Here is a 16,859-nt window from a genome sequence, read left to right as displayed (position 1 = left end):
ACTTAGTACAGTGCTCTGCACATAGTAAGCGCTCAATAAATACGATTGATGTTATATCGTATCATACCCCAAGTGCGAAGTATAGTGCTTTGCACACAGTAAGCGCTCAGTAAATATGACCGATTGACTGATTGATTTGCTCTAGCCCTTCACGGGCAGGGCCGTTTTCCTGCTCCATCCCTTTCCGTCCCCCTCAGAGTGTGGCCTGAGTGGAACAACTGCGAGCTACTCATCTCCCCTGGCTTTGAGGTACACTATGCTGGGACTGCTATCCATTCCCTCCCTCGTGGCTTTCCTCCTGAGTCACATGCATGGCCATCTTACCTCCTTCCCTTCCCCACAGCACCTGTATATATGTATATATGCGTGTACACATTTATTACTCTATTTATTTATTTATTTATTTTACTTGTACATATCTATTCTCTTTTATTTTGTTAGTATGTTTGGTTTTGTTCTCTGTCTCCCCCTTTTAGACTGTGAGCCCACTGTTGGGTAGGGACTGTCTCTATATGTTGCCAACTTGTACTTCCCAAGTGCTTAGTACAGTGCTCTGCACACAGTAAGCGCTCAATAAATACGATTGATGATGATGATTCAGAAGGTCATGTGTTCTAATTCCTGTTCTGCCATTTGTTTGCTGTGTGACGTTGGGCAAGTCACTTAACTCCTCTGTGCCTCAGGTACCTCAGGGATCGAAACTGTGAGTCCCACATGGGATAAGGGACTGTGTCCAGACTTATTTGCTTGTATCCACCCCAGCACTTACCTGGCACATAGTAAGAACTTAAATATCATTTTTTTTTAATTTTTTTTTACTCCTCCTCAACAGATTTCACCCTGTGTGCCCTTGACTTTTGTTCTTTCCCTGGCTGATCAACTCTCTGCACTGGTACTCCTTATTCCTTCCAGAAAGAGGTCCTTCCTTTCTTACCTGCTACTGAACTGGGCTGCTACTCGCTTCTTTGTGGGTCACCACGGTCTCTGCCATTTTAGGCCGTAGAAAGTTGGTGTGTGAGCAACGGGAAGTCCCTTGAGGCAAAGAACTCTGAAGAGATTCAACCGCATCCCTCGCCCATTAGATACATTAGGTCCGAAAAAGCCACCTTCTTCCATCCACCCCATGGATGAGGGGTGCTTGGAGATACAAAATAGGCAGCTAGCAAGGCCAACCCATTTAATGGAATAAGCCCATGACACCTGCCTGTTTTGCTCCATGGAAGAAGTGAATCTGACTGTAGGTTACCAGTCAGACCCCAAAGATGCAGAGGAGTGAGGGGCTGGGGTGTCTGTGCATCATCATCATCATCAATCGTATTTATTGAGCGCTTACTATGTGCAGAGCACTGTACTAAGCGCTTGGGAAGTACAAATTGGCAACATATAGAGACAGTCCCTACCCAACAGTGGGCTCACAGTCTAAAAGACTGCACTATTTGGTGTGGCAGTGAGCGAGGTTCTCATGTGGGACACGGTCATCCAGATGCACATTTATTCCCTATGTGGAGAGCATACCCTCGTGTGCTCAGACAGATGACATCGGTACATGTCATAAGGGTGTACCAGTTTAATGGATAGATTTGGGCTGCTGTCTTATAAAAAAAACAACATCATATTGGTGGGCCTGCAAGTTTTTTTGCACGGTTAATACAGCAAATTGTATGCTTCTCTCTCTCTATATGTGTATATATATGTATATATATGTTATTAGAATATTTAGAGAAGCATACATATTCTAATAACATGTATTTCTTAAAGGTCTTTGAGAACTAACAGAAAATATATTCTTAGATGTGGATCGCGTGACAGAATATTAGATCAATTCTTGGGTTTTTTCCCACTTCAGAACTGTTAATTGGGATGTATCTATGAAGTTCAAAATCTGAGCTTGGCACACGGCAAGCTTTAGTATTATTGAAGAACAGTATGCGGTCAAAGTTTTGGTGGCTTTAATTTTAAATAATTAAATAATTATATTGGACTAAAAACAAATTTGAAACCCTCAAACTCCTTTTTTTTTTTTTTTAATAGGGCTTCATATGTCCCCAGTGTATGAAATCCCATGGATCTGCTGAAGAACTTTGTAAACACTATGAAGCGGTTCATGATTCTGGTAATGATACAAGTCATGGAGGAGAGACAAATCTCTTTCTGAAAAGGTAGAGCAAAATCATTCTTTTATAGCTAATCAGTCGGTGGAATTAATGAGCACTTCCTGTGTGCAGAACACTGTACTAAGCATTTGGGAGAGTACAATAAACTTAGCAAACTTACTCCCTACCCAGAGGAGCATGCAGATGTTCTATTGCTAATGAATTGTGTTTAATAATGAGAATTTAAATGTGCTACATACTAAGGTGGATTATGAATAACTTTTACTAGAGAAATAGTTTTTCAAATTACAAAATAGAAATAGAAGACTGGGTGATAATTATGGTGTTCGTTAAGCGCTTACTATGTGGCAAGCACTATTCTAAGCGCTGGGGTGGATACTTGGTAAGTAATGATTTTCATTAACTCTTACATGAAAATTACGTAAGTGTAACTGTTTCATTACCTGTTTCCCTGACTCTCCCATCACTGTTGACGGCACTACCGTCCTTCCCGTCTCACAAGCCCGCAACCTTGGTGTCATCCTCGACTCTGCTCTCTCATTCACCTCTCACATCCAAGCCGTCACCTTAAACTGCCGCTCTCACCTCCGCAACATTGCCAAGATCCGCCCTTTCCTCTCCATCCAAACCGTTACCCTGCTCGTTCAAGCTCTCATCCTATCCCGTCTGGACTTTTGCATCAGCCTTCTGTCTGATCTCCCATCCTCATGTCTCTCCCCACTTCAGTCTATACTTCATGTTGCTGCCCGGACCATCTTTGTGCAGAAACGCTCTGGGCATGTTACTCCCCTTCTCAAAAATCTCCAGTGGCTACCAGTCAACCTACGCATCAGGCAAAAACTCCTCACCCTGGGCTTCAAGGCTGTCCATCACCTCGCCCCCTCCTACTTCACCTCCCTTCTCTCCTTTTACAGCCCAGCCCGTACCCTCCACTCCTCTGCCGCTAACCTCCTCACTGTGCCTCGTTCCCGCCTGTTCCACCATCGACCCCCGGCCCACGTCCTCCCCCTGGCCTGGAATGCCCTCCCTCCGCACCTCCGCCAAGCTAGCTCTCTTTCTCCCTTCAAAGCCCTACTGAGAGCTCACCTCCTCCAGGAGGCCTTCCAGACTGAGCCCCCTCCTCCCCATCCCCCCGCCCTACCTCCTTCCCCTCCCCACAGCACCTGTATATTTGTTTGTACAGATTCATTGCTCTATTTATTTTACTTGTACATATTTACTATTCTATTTATTTTATTTTGTTAATATATTTTGTTTTGTTGTCTGTCTCCCCCTTCTAGACCGTGAGCCCGCTGTTGGGTAGGGACCGTCTCTATATGTTGCCAACTTGTACTTCCCAAGCGCTTAGTACAGTGCTCTGCACACAGTAAGCGCTCAATAAATACGATTGAATGAATGAATGAATACCTTTTGATTCTAGTCTCCAACAGCTTTGGAGAATTCTTTCTATTTTGTTTTTCAGAAGAACAGTTTGAGAGAAACTGTTTTTTATGACATTATAATATCACTTGAGCCCCATTTTTCAAGTGTCTAAAGTAAATTAGACTCTCTAGGAGGAGCACGGACTCAGACTACTATGTAACAATTTTGTGTGTTGCTGTATTCATAATGCATATTGCATTAATGCTTTCAAAATGGTCCCCTAGCAATATGAAATAATCGGTGCTTCAGTTTTGTCCAAAGGGAAAATTTTAAGCAACTGGTGATATGGATTTACTGTTTTAAGTTGCTTAAATTAGTTGGTGTGGTAGAATAAAATGGCAGTCCTAATATTGCTGGTAATTAAAATTTTGAATGATTTTTTGAGTCTGAGTTTATCATTAAATAAAAAAACTATGACTGAACACTTTGTATGTAGTATGTAATCAAATGAATTGATTTCATGCTCATTCATGGATAATTTAAAATAATTTTGTGGAGAAATTAAAATATTAGGTTTTAGATCTGCATTCTGCTTGACTCCTAACAGTAGGAAAATCAGTTAACCTTTCAGTTCAAATTTCTTATGAAGTGAAAATTATGATATTAATCTTCAATTTACTGTATGGAGGGAGAGAATAAATAAATTAACCTTCAATCTACTTTATAGTCATTGAAGATTCCTCAGAATGTTCTTAAAACACTTTAGTCTTCAGGAAAAAAAGTATAACATAAAACACATTTTGGGTTTGACTTATAAGTGGTGAGGTCTCTTTCTAAAAATATACTTCCTGGTTTCTGTTCCGAGTTCAGTAGTAGTTGGGTTATTTAAAATGTACTCTGCTATTTTGTGGTGTTCACACTTCATTAATATAATTAAAAATGGAAATTGTATCATGTGAATTTTAAGACCTTACTCCAGTAGGTTTTTTTTTTTTTTAATGAAGTCTGAATAGCCTCTCTTGCCAGATCTTCTTTGCTCACTTTTTGTACTGTCATATATGTCTTTGTGGTCCTCATGTGATGATCTAAATGAAGTAGTCAGAATAGCTATTTTGTGAAATCCTCTCTGCTCACTTAATTTTAACCCTGTCAGTATATAGCATTGTTTTCATGGTCGTCAACTAGTCAGTGCTTACTCAGGGTGCACATCACTGTACCAGGTGCTTAGGAAGATAGGAAAACTTAAGTGATGTTCCCAAGGTCACACAGCAGGGAAGTGGTGGGGCTGGGATTAGAACCCCCATCCTCTGTCTCTCAGTACTGTGCTTTTTGCACTGGCCATGCTGCTGTGATTAACTGTTCAAAGATATAATCTCGGAGTATTATTGTTTCCCAAAACTCCGCATGTATTAGGCTTTATCTGGAGAACAGTTCAACTCATTCTGCTCCCTAATGTAAAGTTCCAACTGTAACCAGCTCATACATTATTGCTCTTTTCAATTCTGCTAGTCTGACATGTTGGGAAATACAATTTGTATCTGTTACATTTTCCAAAATTTCAGATAACTGGAATTGAAAAGAGCAGTAGTATGAACAAGAGGAAGCAATCAAAACTTTAAATTGGGAAGCTAAATGAGTTGGTCGTTGCCCACATGAAGTATGGTATATTGGGGTCTTTCAGAAACAGTAGTATTGCAGAGTGATACGTGCTCCAGTATTTTTATTTAATACTGTAAAGGCGAGGGATGAATTGCTCCTTTTAAATGACTTGTGGTTAGTGCTCTTAAATATTTTTATGCTGGGCTGGCATTAGCAAGAACAAAATAAACAACTAGTTTAACCTTTACAAAAAAAGAAAAGTGATTTAATTCACCTATCCTCTGGAAGCACATAAAATTGGTGGTCTTAGTAAGATTAATTGATTTAGTGATGTTTATGGTAAATGGAATTTACTTTATTGAAATAAATGAGAAGCAGAGTGGCCTAAGAGTCCTGGGAGTCGGAGGACATGGGTTCTAATCCTGGCTCCTCCCGTTGTCTGCTGCGTGATCTTTGATAAGTCACTTAACTTCTCTGTGCCTCAGTTCCCTCATTTGTAAAATGGGGATTAAGACTGTGAGCCCCATGTGGGGCATGGACGGTGTCCAACTTGATTTCCTTGTATATTCCCCAGTGCTTAGTACAGTGCCTGGCACCTAGTAAGTGCTTAACAAATACCATTAAAAAAGTACTTAGTACGGTTCTCTGCACACAGTAAGCACTCGGTAAATACCAGTGATTGATGATTGACAAAGGAGTGTATTCAGTTTACCAAAAGTATGATAGAACACACATTTTATTCTTCTGTAACAGTTATTTTCAATCTGCATTCCTGGATAGATGCCGTTAAGGGATTAGAGAGCATTGTGATGCCATAAACTGTGGCCAGTGCAAGCTTTCCTTAACTCAGAGGTCTGAAATGTGAAAGCATTGCTTCTGTGTTGTAGGAGAATGGAGTATACTTCATTTGGCCGGAGAAAATTTAAATATACCACTTTTAATCTGTCGTGGCAGGAGCACTTCTTAAAATGAGTCTGAGTCATTATTAGCTTTTAATACATAGACTAACTCTTGCTCATTAGATTCTTTTTTTCCATATATTCAGAGATGACATAACACTACTCCGACAGGAGGTCCAGGACTTACAGGCTTCTCTTAAGGTTGGAAAGAAAATATCTTTACCTGCATTTTTTTCAGAGTTGTAAGAAGTTCAAGAAAAATCAATTTGCATTTTTCATTTTTGTCTCTCTTAGGAGGAAAAATGGTACTCAGAAGAACTGAAGAAAGAATTAGAAAAAGTACAAGGAAACCGACAAGTAATTACCTTGACAAATGAGAGCTATGATAAGGAAATTGAATATATGTCCCCCTATGATGTTTGCTTCTTAAGTCAATCACTCCCTATTTTGGAAAATTAAAAAAATTCCTTCATATGGATTCACTTTATAGTGTAGGCATTTTCTGTGCACCAGTGACACTGCATTTAGCGATGGCCTGAGTAAATGTAAATATTAAGATTTACTCCTTTGTATTTCAAGTTGTCAGTCATGTCTGGTCTGTCAGTGAATTTTTCTTTATTTTGAAGGACTCTAAATCTGATGGATTGGCATCTGATTCATCAGCAGGTAAATACATATTTTCAAAATAATTTTCCAGTTACAAGTGTGTACATATATATAAATCCATGGTAATTCTTCAATTAACCCAAGTGGAACAGCATTTGCAGATCACATTTTCAATGGCTCATTTTGCTACTTTCGTTATTATTTTTTTCTATTTTTAAAGTGGAAAGAACATTTTAAAGCTACACTTAAAAGGTCATCTTTTCTTACCCGCAGTAAGCGTTTTGGTTATTGCTGAGAAATACTTCTGAGAAGGCTCAGAAAGATTGTGAAAGATGTTCAGGCCTCTTGTGAGGAGGAAACACTGAAGCTCTTGCCTAAACATATTTGTAAATCCCCAATTGGATTTCATACATTATATTCTGTCTCTTTCTCTGTTAGCGTGAAGAGTTGAGTATTAGCTGAATGTTAATTGTGCCAGAGGCTTGGTTTTATATTCCTCTTCCTGATTGTAACTTTTCAGCCTGTTTTAAACTGGTATCCAGCTGGGGCTTTGATTTTTTGAATTTGTTTTACAGTGTCTAATCAGAACAATACTAATTGTTTAGGGAAGGAAGTATCATTTACCGTGTACTTGAATTATCCCCAATTTCCCAAGCTGTTTAGTCCTCAAATTAACATCGCATCTAGACAGATCGTTATTGAACACCTGAATATTCATAGACTCACTTGCGAAAATAACCGGATTGTGCCCAGGTTAGATTGATTTTTGCTCTTTCCTTGTCCTTCCACCACTTTGGAATTTGTTTTCCACCAAGCTCTGCCTGCTCTCTTAATAAAGAGCATTCCTATCCAGTGTATTGCAAGGGAACTTTCAAGAAAGGTTCTTATATTTTTCATACTTCAATCCTAGCTTGAACATCTAAGCAGATGTCATTAAGCCAGAGAGGCCTCAGTTCAGGTAATATGCAAATGCCATCATCATCATGTGAACATAGGGAACCGAGAACTTGTAGGTATACTGCCTGTAAACATTAGACATCAGATAGCCTCACTTGGCTACCAGAAGCAAAACAAAAAAAAGCTCTGCCCAGATTGCCATATTGAAGGTGCCCAGTTGTTGCCCAAAGCCATTCAAAAGGAGCTACCTACAGGCAGTAATTTGAAAATGCCTAGCTATTATGTATTTCTGGTCATAGAAATTTAAATTCCACATGCTTATATTTATTTGTTTGTTTAAATGTATATAAATAAATTAACTGAAGACTAAGGCGTGACTCTTGTGAGACCAGGTGCTCACTTAGACATGTTTGCAGTTATGGCATGTTTCACTAACTGCTTATCTATTTGAACTGGTGCAGAATGCTCCATTTTAAATGGAAGGCAGTGGAGTGTCTTTATCTTTAGTGGAATTTATTGAGCACCTACTGAAGTCCTCTACCAAGTTATTGGAAGAGTACAGTAGAAGCAAGGCATATGATTACTGCCCTTCAGGTGTTTACAATAATGGATTGGACAAACAGCAATGACAGGAAGTAGTAGCCATTTAATGTCGATAGACCAAACCACCGAGTTGACTTCGTGGGCTGGAAGTGCCCAGGAAATTCCTCCAGTAACATACTTTGAGGACCACGCTGTGCACCTATTGCATCAATTTGTACAGTCTGTTCACCCAGGGTTCTTGTGCCCAAAGTAAATACCTTGTTCTCCCTGTCCAAGGAAGGAGAGACTGGAGGCAGGGGAGGTCTGCGAGGAGACTGATGCAGTAATTAAGTTGGGTTACCTGTCCCCTTCTCTGCAAATTTTAATTTCCTCACGTGTCCAGGACATCTCTACCTGGATGTCCCGCTGGCGTCTCAAATTCAGTACATCTGAAACTGAAACTCCTCATCTTCTCCCCCGACAAATTCTCTCCTCCATGCCTTTATTCCTGTTCGAAACATCCTTACTCTTCTTATCTGGCCACAGCTCTCTCCATCTTCAGAGACCTTCTGAAATCATATCTCCTCCAGGATGGATTTTCTAATTAATCTCTAATCTCCCCCTCTCCTATCCACCAACCACCACTTCAGTTCTGTCACATCCCTGCCCTCCTCCTCCCCTGGATTCCCTACTTGATACCCTGGAGTTTAAAACCAGCTTGGATGCCAAGTCAGTTGTTCTAAGATCTTTTGTTGATAATACTGATTAAAAGAATCCCACCTGCTTGAAGTGGTGCAAAAAATTCTGGGATTTGGAAATTGAGTGATAAGGCATTGTAGATCCTCTTTCTTCATTCTGTGCGTGTTGTCCTGCTTTTTTTGTTAATAATGAGCCCTATTTTAAATATCTGTGTTATGTACTACACTCTTTACAGACCTACAGTCGTTGGAACAGCAGTTAGAAGAAGCCCAAACTGAAAATTTTAACATTAAACAAATGAAAGACTTGTTTGAGCAGAAAGCAGCCCAGCTTGCCACTGAAATTGCAGGTATATGGATCAGAATTCAGTGCATGGTAATGAATTCCATTTCCTTCCCTCCCAGTAGTTGCTAGAGCTCTCTGAAAGGTATGTTCCATTTGTGGGCTTAAAATGGCTTATTGCTGAGTTCAACAGGAATTTTTAATGTCCTGAAATGTTTAAAATAACCCTTGATAAGATTTTGCCCCCTTTAGTGAACTTTGCTTAAAATAATTTTTGTAGTTGACTGCCTACATTCTTGAATTCACTGTTGGGAGAGTGCAGTGGAATTAGCAGACGTGCTCCCTGCCCTCAAGAAACCTCCAGTCTAGCTTGGGAGATTGTAATTAACTTGTAACTTGTAATAAACTAACCCCATTTGACTAATTTTTAAATCACATCATATAGTTAAAACATCTCAATCAGTCAGTTATATTTACTGAGCACTTACTGTGTGCAGAGCACTATACTAAGCACTCGGCAGAGTACAGTATAACATAGTTGGTAGACACATTCCATGACCAGAAGAGCTTACTGTCTAGAGGAGGAGATAGACATTAATATAAAAGGCAATTTCGGGTATGTACATAAGTACTGTTGTGCTGAGGGAGGGATGAACAAAGAGTGCCAATCCAATTTGGTAAATTTTATGTTAGTAAAGGTACATAGCTAATGAGCAGTATGAATTGGAGAATAATTTATCGAGGGGAGTATGGTACTCTTTTAGCAGCATTCTTGTCATAGAAATAATCAATCAGTGGTATTTATTGAGCTCTTATTATGTGCAGAGCACTGTACTAAGCGCTTGGGAGAGTACAGTACAACAGAATGATCAGAAACATTCCCTGCCCGTAATGAGCTTACAGCGATAACGTCTCTATAACTCTCCGTGACTAGATATAAAATCAAAGTATGATGAGGAAACAAGTCTCCGAGAAGCTGCTGAACAGAAGGTGACAAGCTTGACGGAAGAAGTAAAGAAAGAAATGGTCGCAATTCAAGATTTAAAGACTGAGCTGGTAATTTCCATCAAATATAAACCTGTGATCGCTTTACTTTCAGTATGCTTCTTTTAGAGAATGTAGGTTTTGGGTGGTTGTCTGGGAGTGGTCTTGATCAGAGAATTCTTGTTCTTCTTTCAGCCCGGTGATTCTGTCGTCATTTCATTGGCTTTGCTCTGGGGGATTAGTTTTTCATTCTTCTTTCATCTTTAATTAACAGCACCCAACTCCCCAGCGGACCACAGCCACCCTTAGGCCTTGTGTACTTTAATTCTGTTCGCAGTCATCATTCCTCTCAAGCCAACGCTGACTCGTTTTCTTCTCTCTCACCATCAACCTCTTGTTCCCGTCCTCCCTTCCGCCTGGATCCCCCTCCAACCCAGTGAAACTGTGAGACTGTGAGCCCACAGTTGGGTAGGGACTGTCTCTATATGTTGCCAATTTGTACTTCCCAAGTGCTTAGTACAGTGCTCTGCACACAGTAAGCGCTCAATAAATACGATTGATGATGATGATGCTGAAACACTGCTCTCCCCATCTTCAAGGTCCTTACGAATGACATCTCCAAGAAACTTTTCCTGTATTTTCCCCTCAACTGCCAATTCAGAGCTAACATTTCACAGAAGCGTGTCACTCACACCCTGTAGAAGTACTTCGGTATATGTCTGTATACTTTTTGCTTCCTCTTACCTGTAGTGTAGTGCTAGATTGGAGGTTTCTTGAGGGCAGGGATCATGTCTATTAATTCCACTGTACTCTCCCAAGCACTTTGTACTGTGTCTGCACACAGTAAATGCCCAGTAAATACTAGCGATTGATATGGGGCAGAAAAGAATGGAATGATGGATCAGTAAGTGTTTCCATCAATGAAGGTATTTATTGGGCACCCTGTTTCCATCAATGAAGGTATTTATTGGGCACCCCCTGAGTTCAGAGCACTCTACTAAGTGATAGGGAGAGTCCAGTGCAGTTGATATTATTTAGACTGTGCACTCCGTGTAGGACAGAGGCTGTGTCCAACCTGATTTGTACATATTTATTACTATTTATTACTATTTTTTTATTTATTTTACTTGTACATATCTATTCTGTGTATTTTATTTTGTTAGTATGGTTTTGTTCTCTGTCTCCCCCTCTTACACTGTGAGCCCACTGGTGGGTAGGGACTGTCTCTATATGTTGCCAACTTGTACTTCCCAAGCGCTTAGTACAGTGCTCTGCACACAATAAGCGCTCAATAAATACGACTGATTGATTGATTGATTAACTTGTATCTTCCCCAGCATTTAAAGCAGTAAGCGGTTAACAAATACCATAATAATTATAATATTATTATTAGACGTGACCGCTGCCTTCAAAGAACTTCACTCTAATAGGGGAGAATGATAGTTTCTGCTAATAGATATGTACCAAAGCACTCTAGATAGTTGTGAATCCGCAAGGGCAGAGGAGGCACAAAAGTAGGTAATAATTGGGGGTTATGACATAGAAGAAAAATGAATCAGCCTCTGCATTCTCAGGGGCTCCTGCAGCTACGTCGGATAGTGAACAGTAAAAATATAGAAATATTCAAGTGGCGTGTCCTAGGGGATAGAATATGGGCCTGGGTTCTAATCCCAGCTCCTCTACTTGACTGCTGTGTGATCGTGAGCAAGTCATTTAACTTCCCTGTGCCCAGTTATCTCATCTGTAAAATGGGGATTAAGACTGTGAGCCCTACGTGGGATGGGGACTGTGTCCAACCTGATTGACCTATATCTACCCCAGTGCTTAGTACGTGGTCCTTAGTATGCGCTTAACAAAATACCATAAAAAATACAGAAAACCTAATCAAATTGTAAAAAACAAAATGCCTTTTGAGAGTTTTCATTTTCTGCATAATTTTAATGATGTGACTTAAAATTGCAAGAGACCCAGATTCTCTCAGCAGGTATCCCCGCACGTCTGTAGTCCTGGGCCATCCTTGAGAGATCGACAGCTTGTGTGATGTCGTGGGAGATGCATGAAAGCAGCTCAAAGCAAAACCTTTTTTCCCCTCTGTTCATAGCCCTTCTTTTTGTTTTTTTGCTTTCCCTTTCTAGTAGAGTGTGCTGTTTATTTGCATGGATATTTTTCACAGCTCGTCAGTCATTTAGTTTTATGTATTAGGTTGTTTTAATTTCAGACACTGCCGTAATGTGCTTTCCTTGTAATTAGTAATGGTAATCGTGCTGTCTCCCAGCTTCAGCGGCCTTGCGTAGAAGATGTTGCTGTGCTGAAGAGGGAACTGGTTCAGGTTCAGACACTAATGGACAACATGACACTTGAGCGGGAGAGGGAGTCTGAACGACTTAAAGATGAGTGCAAAAAGCTACAGGCAGAATACGCTATATCAGAGGTAACGAAGCCTACTATATAATTGCTCTTTCATTTTTTTTTTTTTTGGCCAAATAAAATTGTGCTAAAACTAATTCATTTCCTCTCAGAACTAGGCTGCGTGTGTGGAAGCAAGAATTCAGCTCTCTGTATCTGATCAAACATTTTTCTAGATAGCCTGGCAGCGGAGGTTGCTTTTCTCCTATTTGATCGAAGCCACAATGATACGCCAGTGGTCTGTCCCCCTGCTGTGATGATAAAAATGAGACCCTGTCAACCAGCGTCATTATCAACACCAGCAGAATTTTTAACCCTGGACTCTGCTCTCAGTCTATTGGGGTAGATGGGTTTATGTATCATCTTCCTCAGTAGGGCTGCATAAAAACAAAACACCATTTCCTGCCATCCCCCACAAAAATCCACAAGCATGCAGTTAGTCAGTAAAAGACCCATAGCTGGGGCAATCAAATTTAGGGAAACAAGGGTCCAAAATAAATTCACAAGAATGACAGATCTGCAGTAATTCTGGGGCCCTTGAAGTGAACTGGAGGACTGGGATTCCTCATCCTGGAAAGCTTTTTTTGAAAGAAATGGGTATGTAATTGAACTTGAAGGAAGAATAGGGATGTGCTCACGTTCAAACTGAAAGAGTTTTCTGTGCTGTTGTGAGTATTTTCTTTCCTGTGAATGTTCATGTAAATATTGACTTAGAGAGCCACTGGTAACTTGAATAACATTTGGAGCATTTTTTTTTTTTTTTAGTAAGCGTTGAATTCCTATTCTCCGAATGGGCTAATTGAAAATAAATCTAGGGGGGATAAAGAACATTCTCCATGACAGTTTTTTTTAAAAAATCTCCCTCAATCTCCCCTTACCCTTATTCCTCTCCTCTATCCTTGGACCTTCCTATCTTATTTGTAGTAGGGCTTCCTCAGGCCTCTAGTCAGACACAGTTGGCACTTTTTTTCCCCCCACCCCAACCCCCCAGATCACAATAGACCTGGCCACCTTTAGTCCAGGCTGGACCTCACTATCCTTGGGCCTTAACCGATCCCTAAATAGTAGAGCTTCCACTCCTGGCTCACCTCACCCCCACTGCTGCTGCAGGTTCGGTGACTTGCCTTGTAATGATGGGGAACCCTGGGTCCAAAAACCTTCAGTGCCAGATGGGGAACTCATAGAAAATTGTTGGGTTGGTTATTAAAAGAAAAAATTGAGTTTGCCCCAGAAAATTATATAAGTAATAATAATAATAATGTTGGTATTTGTCAAGCGCTTACTGTGTGCCAAGCACTGTTCTAAGTGCTGGGGGGGGATACAAGGTGATCAAGGTTGTCCCATGTGGGGCTCACGGTCTTAATCCGTATTTTACAGATGAGGGAACTGAGGCACAGAGAAGTTAAGTGACTTGCCCGAAGTCACACAGCTGACAAGTGGCAGAGCCGGGATTAGAACCCATGACCTCTGACTCCCAAAGCCGGGCTCTTTCCACTGAGCCATGCTGGTTGTAGTACTAGCGCTACTAGTACTCAATCTTTATTCCCATCCCACTGATATAAAACGTTTATGTATCATCTTCCTCAATAATCAGAGCGTATCCATACCCAATGACTAGCACAAAATACACATAATTCGCCCACCTAAGTACCCGCCCACACATACATATCCGGGTAAATACACACCTCAATCAGCGGTACTCACTGATCACTGACTCTGTGCAGAGCACTGTACTAAGCACTTGAAACAGTACAATAGAGATGGTGGGCACGATTCCTGCCCTCAAGAAGCTGCCAATGTAATGAATTGTACAATCCGTCGATACCTGTGAAGTTAGCTAAGCATGCAACAGTTGGCACTTTTCCGAGCCACACTGACGGAGGGGAACTGTCTACAATGGCAGAGAATTGCAAGTGGTGGAAGAAGCGTTTTGCTAATGTGGGGTGGTGCTGCTTACAGTATCAGGCAGTTTGAGTACCTACCTTCTGCGAAGCCCTGTACTAAGTGCTTGAGAGGGTACAATAATAATAGTAATAATAATGGCATTTATTAAGTGCTTACTATGTGCGAAGCACTGTTCTAAGCACTGGGGAGGTTACAAGGTGATCAGGTTGTCCCACGGGGGGCTCACGGTCTTAATCCCCATTTTACAGATGAGGTAACTGAGACACAGAGTAGTTAAGTGACTTGTCCTAAGTCACACAGCTGACAAGTGGCGGAGCCGGGATTTGAACCACTGACCTCTGACTCCAAAACCCGGGCTCTTTCCACTGAGCCACGCTGCTTCCCCCAGCAGTAATAGCACACAGTCAGTCCGCAAGGGACTTACCGTCTACCGGGGGTTTAGTAGCACTTATGGAACAGCCCATAGGTATCTCTGCTTCTCCGTCTGCGGCAGGAGCAGCTGAAGGGGGGGAGCGGAATCTTAATTACTTCAGTGACTCAGGTTTTGGCGGCGTGGCTTCAGTGAACAGAAAAGGATCGAGTTGGTTGCTATAGCTTGGTGCCAGAAGTGACTGCCCAAAGTGACAGGAGGGCTTCTAGGCCGTCTCTGTGGTATGCAGCGGGATATTGCAACGTTGCAGGACATTCCACAGCGTTCACTGGCTTATCCAACTAGTTGCTAACACACCCCAGATTTGGGGCTCCCATTACAACTCAATGACCTGTTTCCTTGACTGCTCTAAATGCTCAAAAGAATGGATTTGCCTCCCAAAATCCTTTGCGCACTGCCAGTAACTAGCCATTTGGATTTTGATGCTTTTAACCCTACTTTTAGAAAGAAGAGGCTGAGATTCATCTTCCCCTTTATACCGTAAACTCACTGCAGCATGGCCTAGTGGTTAGAACACCTGGGACTGGCCTGGTAATGTAATGGCATTTAGTAAGCGCTTACTATTAATCAATCAATCAATCAATCAAACGTATTTATTGAGCGCTTACTGTGTGCAGAGCACTGTACTAAGCGCTTGGGAAGTACAAGTTGGCAACATATAGAGACAGTCATCATCATCATCATCAATCGTATTTATTGAGCGCTTACTATGTGCAGAGCACTGTACTAAGCGCTTGGGAAGTACAAATTGGCAACACATAGAGACAGTCCCTACCCAACAGTGGGCTCACAGTCCCTGCCCAACAGTGGGCTCACAGTCTAAAAGGGGGAGACAGAGAACAAAACCAAACATACTAACAAAATAAAATAAATAGAATAGATATGTACAAGTAAAATAAATAAATACTTTTACTATGTGCAGAGCACTGTTCTAAGCGCTGGGGAGGTTACAGGGCGATCAGGTTGTCCCACGTGGGGCTCACAGTCTTAATCCCCACTTGACAGATGAGGTAACTGAGGCACAGAGAAGTTAAGTGACTTGCCCAAAGTCACACAGCTGACAATTGGCAGAGCCAGGATTCGAACCCATGACCTCTGACTACAAAGCCCGGGCTCTTTCCACTGAGCCATGCTGCTTCTCTAGTAGTCAGACGGACCTAGGTTCTAATCCCGGCACTGCCACTTGTATGCTGTGCGACCTTGGGCAAGTCACTTCGCTTCTCTGTGCCTGTGTCCTCATCTGTTAAATAGGGATTGAGACTGTGAGCCCCATGTGGGACAGGAACTGCTTGTATCCATCCCAGTACTTAGTACAGAGCCTGGTACATAGGAAGTGGTTAACAAATGCTGCAGTTATTATTATTATCATTATTATTATTATTATTACTATTGTGGGCAGGGAACATATTTACCAAGTCTGTTGTACTCTCCCAAGAACTTAGTACAGTGCTCCGAACACAGTAAACACTCAGTAAATGCCATTGATGAATTAAAGCTTTTGTTCAGAGTTCCTCTGGAAATTGATGCAGAGCTGGAATTTGAAATCTATTTTGAATCACAGGTCAGGGAACTATGTTATATTATTAGAAAATAATGAAGTGTAATGAGAACGAGGTAAAGACATTAAATTAGGTGTCAGGAACATTTGTGTCTGACTTAATTTTCTATGTTGTAAAAATGCAATGCTTAATCGCAGTTGAGATGTATAAGTACTCTTAGTTTATTGCTTTGAAAAGCACTAAGGACAAGTAGGTTGCCCAACTGTTATGATCAAACCTTAGAAAAGAGCCTATTTAATTATAACTGAAAAAGTTGATTTGGGGGATGGTCATTTGGCACTGAATAGAGCCAAGAGTGGTGCATGAGGAATTCTCTCTCCAAAAGCAAGAGTCAAATGAAGCCCTTTCTGTTCGCAGTATAATAATAGTTGTATTAAGCACTTAAGTGCCAAGCACTGTACTAAGCACTGGGCTGTCTACAAGATAAAGTCAAGTCAGACACAGTCCCCGTTCCAGATGGGGCACAAAAAAGATCGGGGACTTTCCCTAGGTCACAAAGCAGGGAAATGGCAGAACCAGGATTGGAATGGAGGTGCTTTGACTCCCAGTTCCATGCTCTTGGCCACACTGCTTCCTTATAATAAGCAAAATAATA

The 16,859-nt window shown here is 41.2% G+C and overlaps 1 protein-coding gene across 1 annotated transcript in view; it reads left to right on the top strand.

The window, feature by feature from the left end:
- The window catches only part of EEA1 (early endosome antigen 1), a 98,359-nt gene that overhangs the window by 34,639 nt on the left and 46,861 nt on the right, over positions 1-16,859 (top strand). Inside the window, exons 3-9 of the mRNA XM_038756018.1 lie at positions 2,032-2,159; positions 6,121-6,175; positions 6,269-6,331; positions 6,601-6,640; positions 8,934-9,047; positions 9,915-10,036; positions 12,240-12,395. Of these exons, the coding sequence (XP_038611946.1) occupies positions 2,032-2,159; positions 6,121-6,175; positions 6,269-6,331; positions 6,601-6,640; positions 8,934-9,047; positions 9,915-10,036; positions 12,240-12,395 (678 nt within the window). The remainder of the gene's footprint in view (positions 1-2,031; positions 2,160-6,120; positions 6,176-6,268; positions 6,332-6,600; positions 6,641-8,933; positions 9,048-9,914; positions 10,037-12,239; positions 12,396-16,859) is intronic.

This window comes from Tachyglossus aculeatus, chromosome 14 (assembly GCF_015852505.1).
Source record: "Tachyglossus aculeatus isolate mTacAcu1 chromosome 14, mTacAcu1.pri, whole genome shotgun sequence".
NCBI classification, from domain to species: domain Eukaryota; kingdom Metazoa; phylum Chordata; class Mammalia; order Monotremata; family Tachyglossidae; genus Tachyglossus; species Tachyglossus aculeatus.
This window is presented reverse-complemented; position numbering and strand designations above follow the sequence as displayed.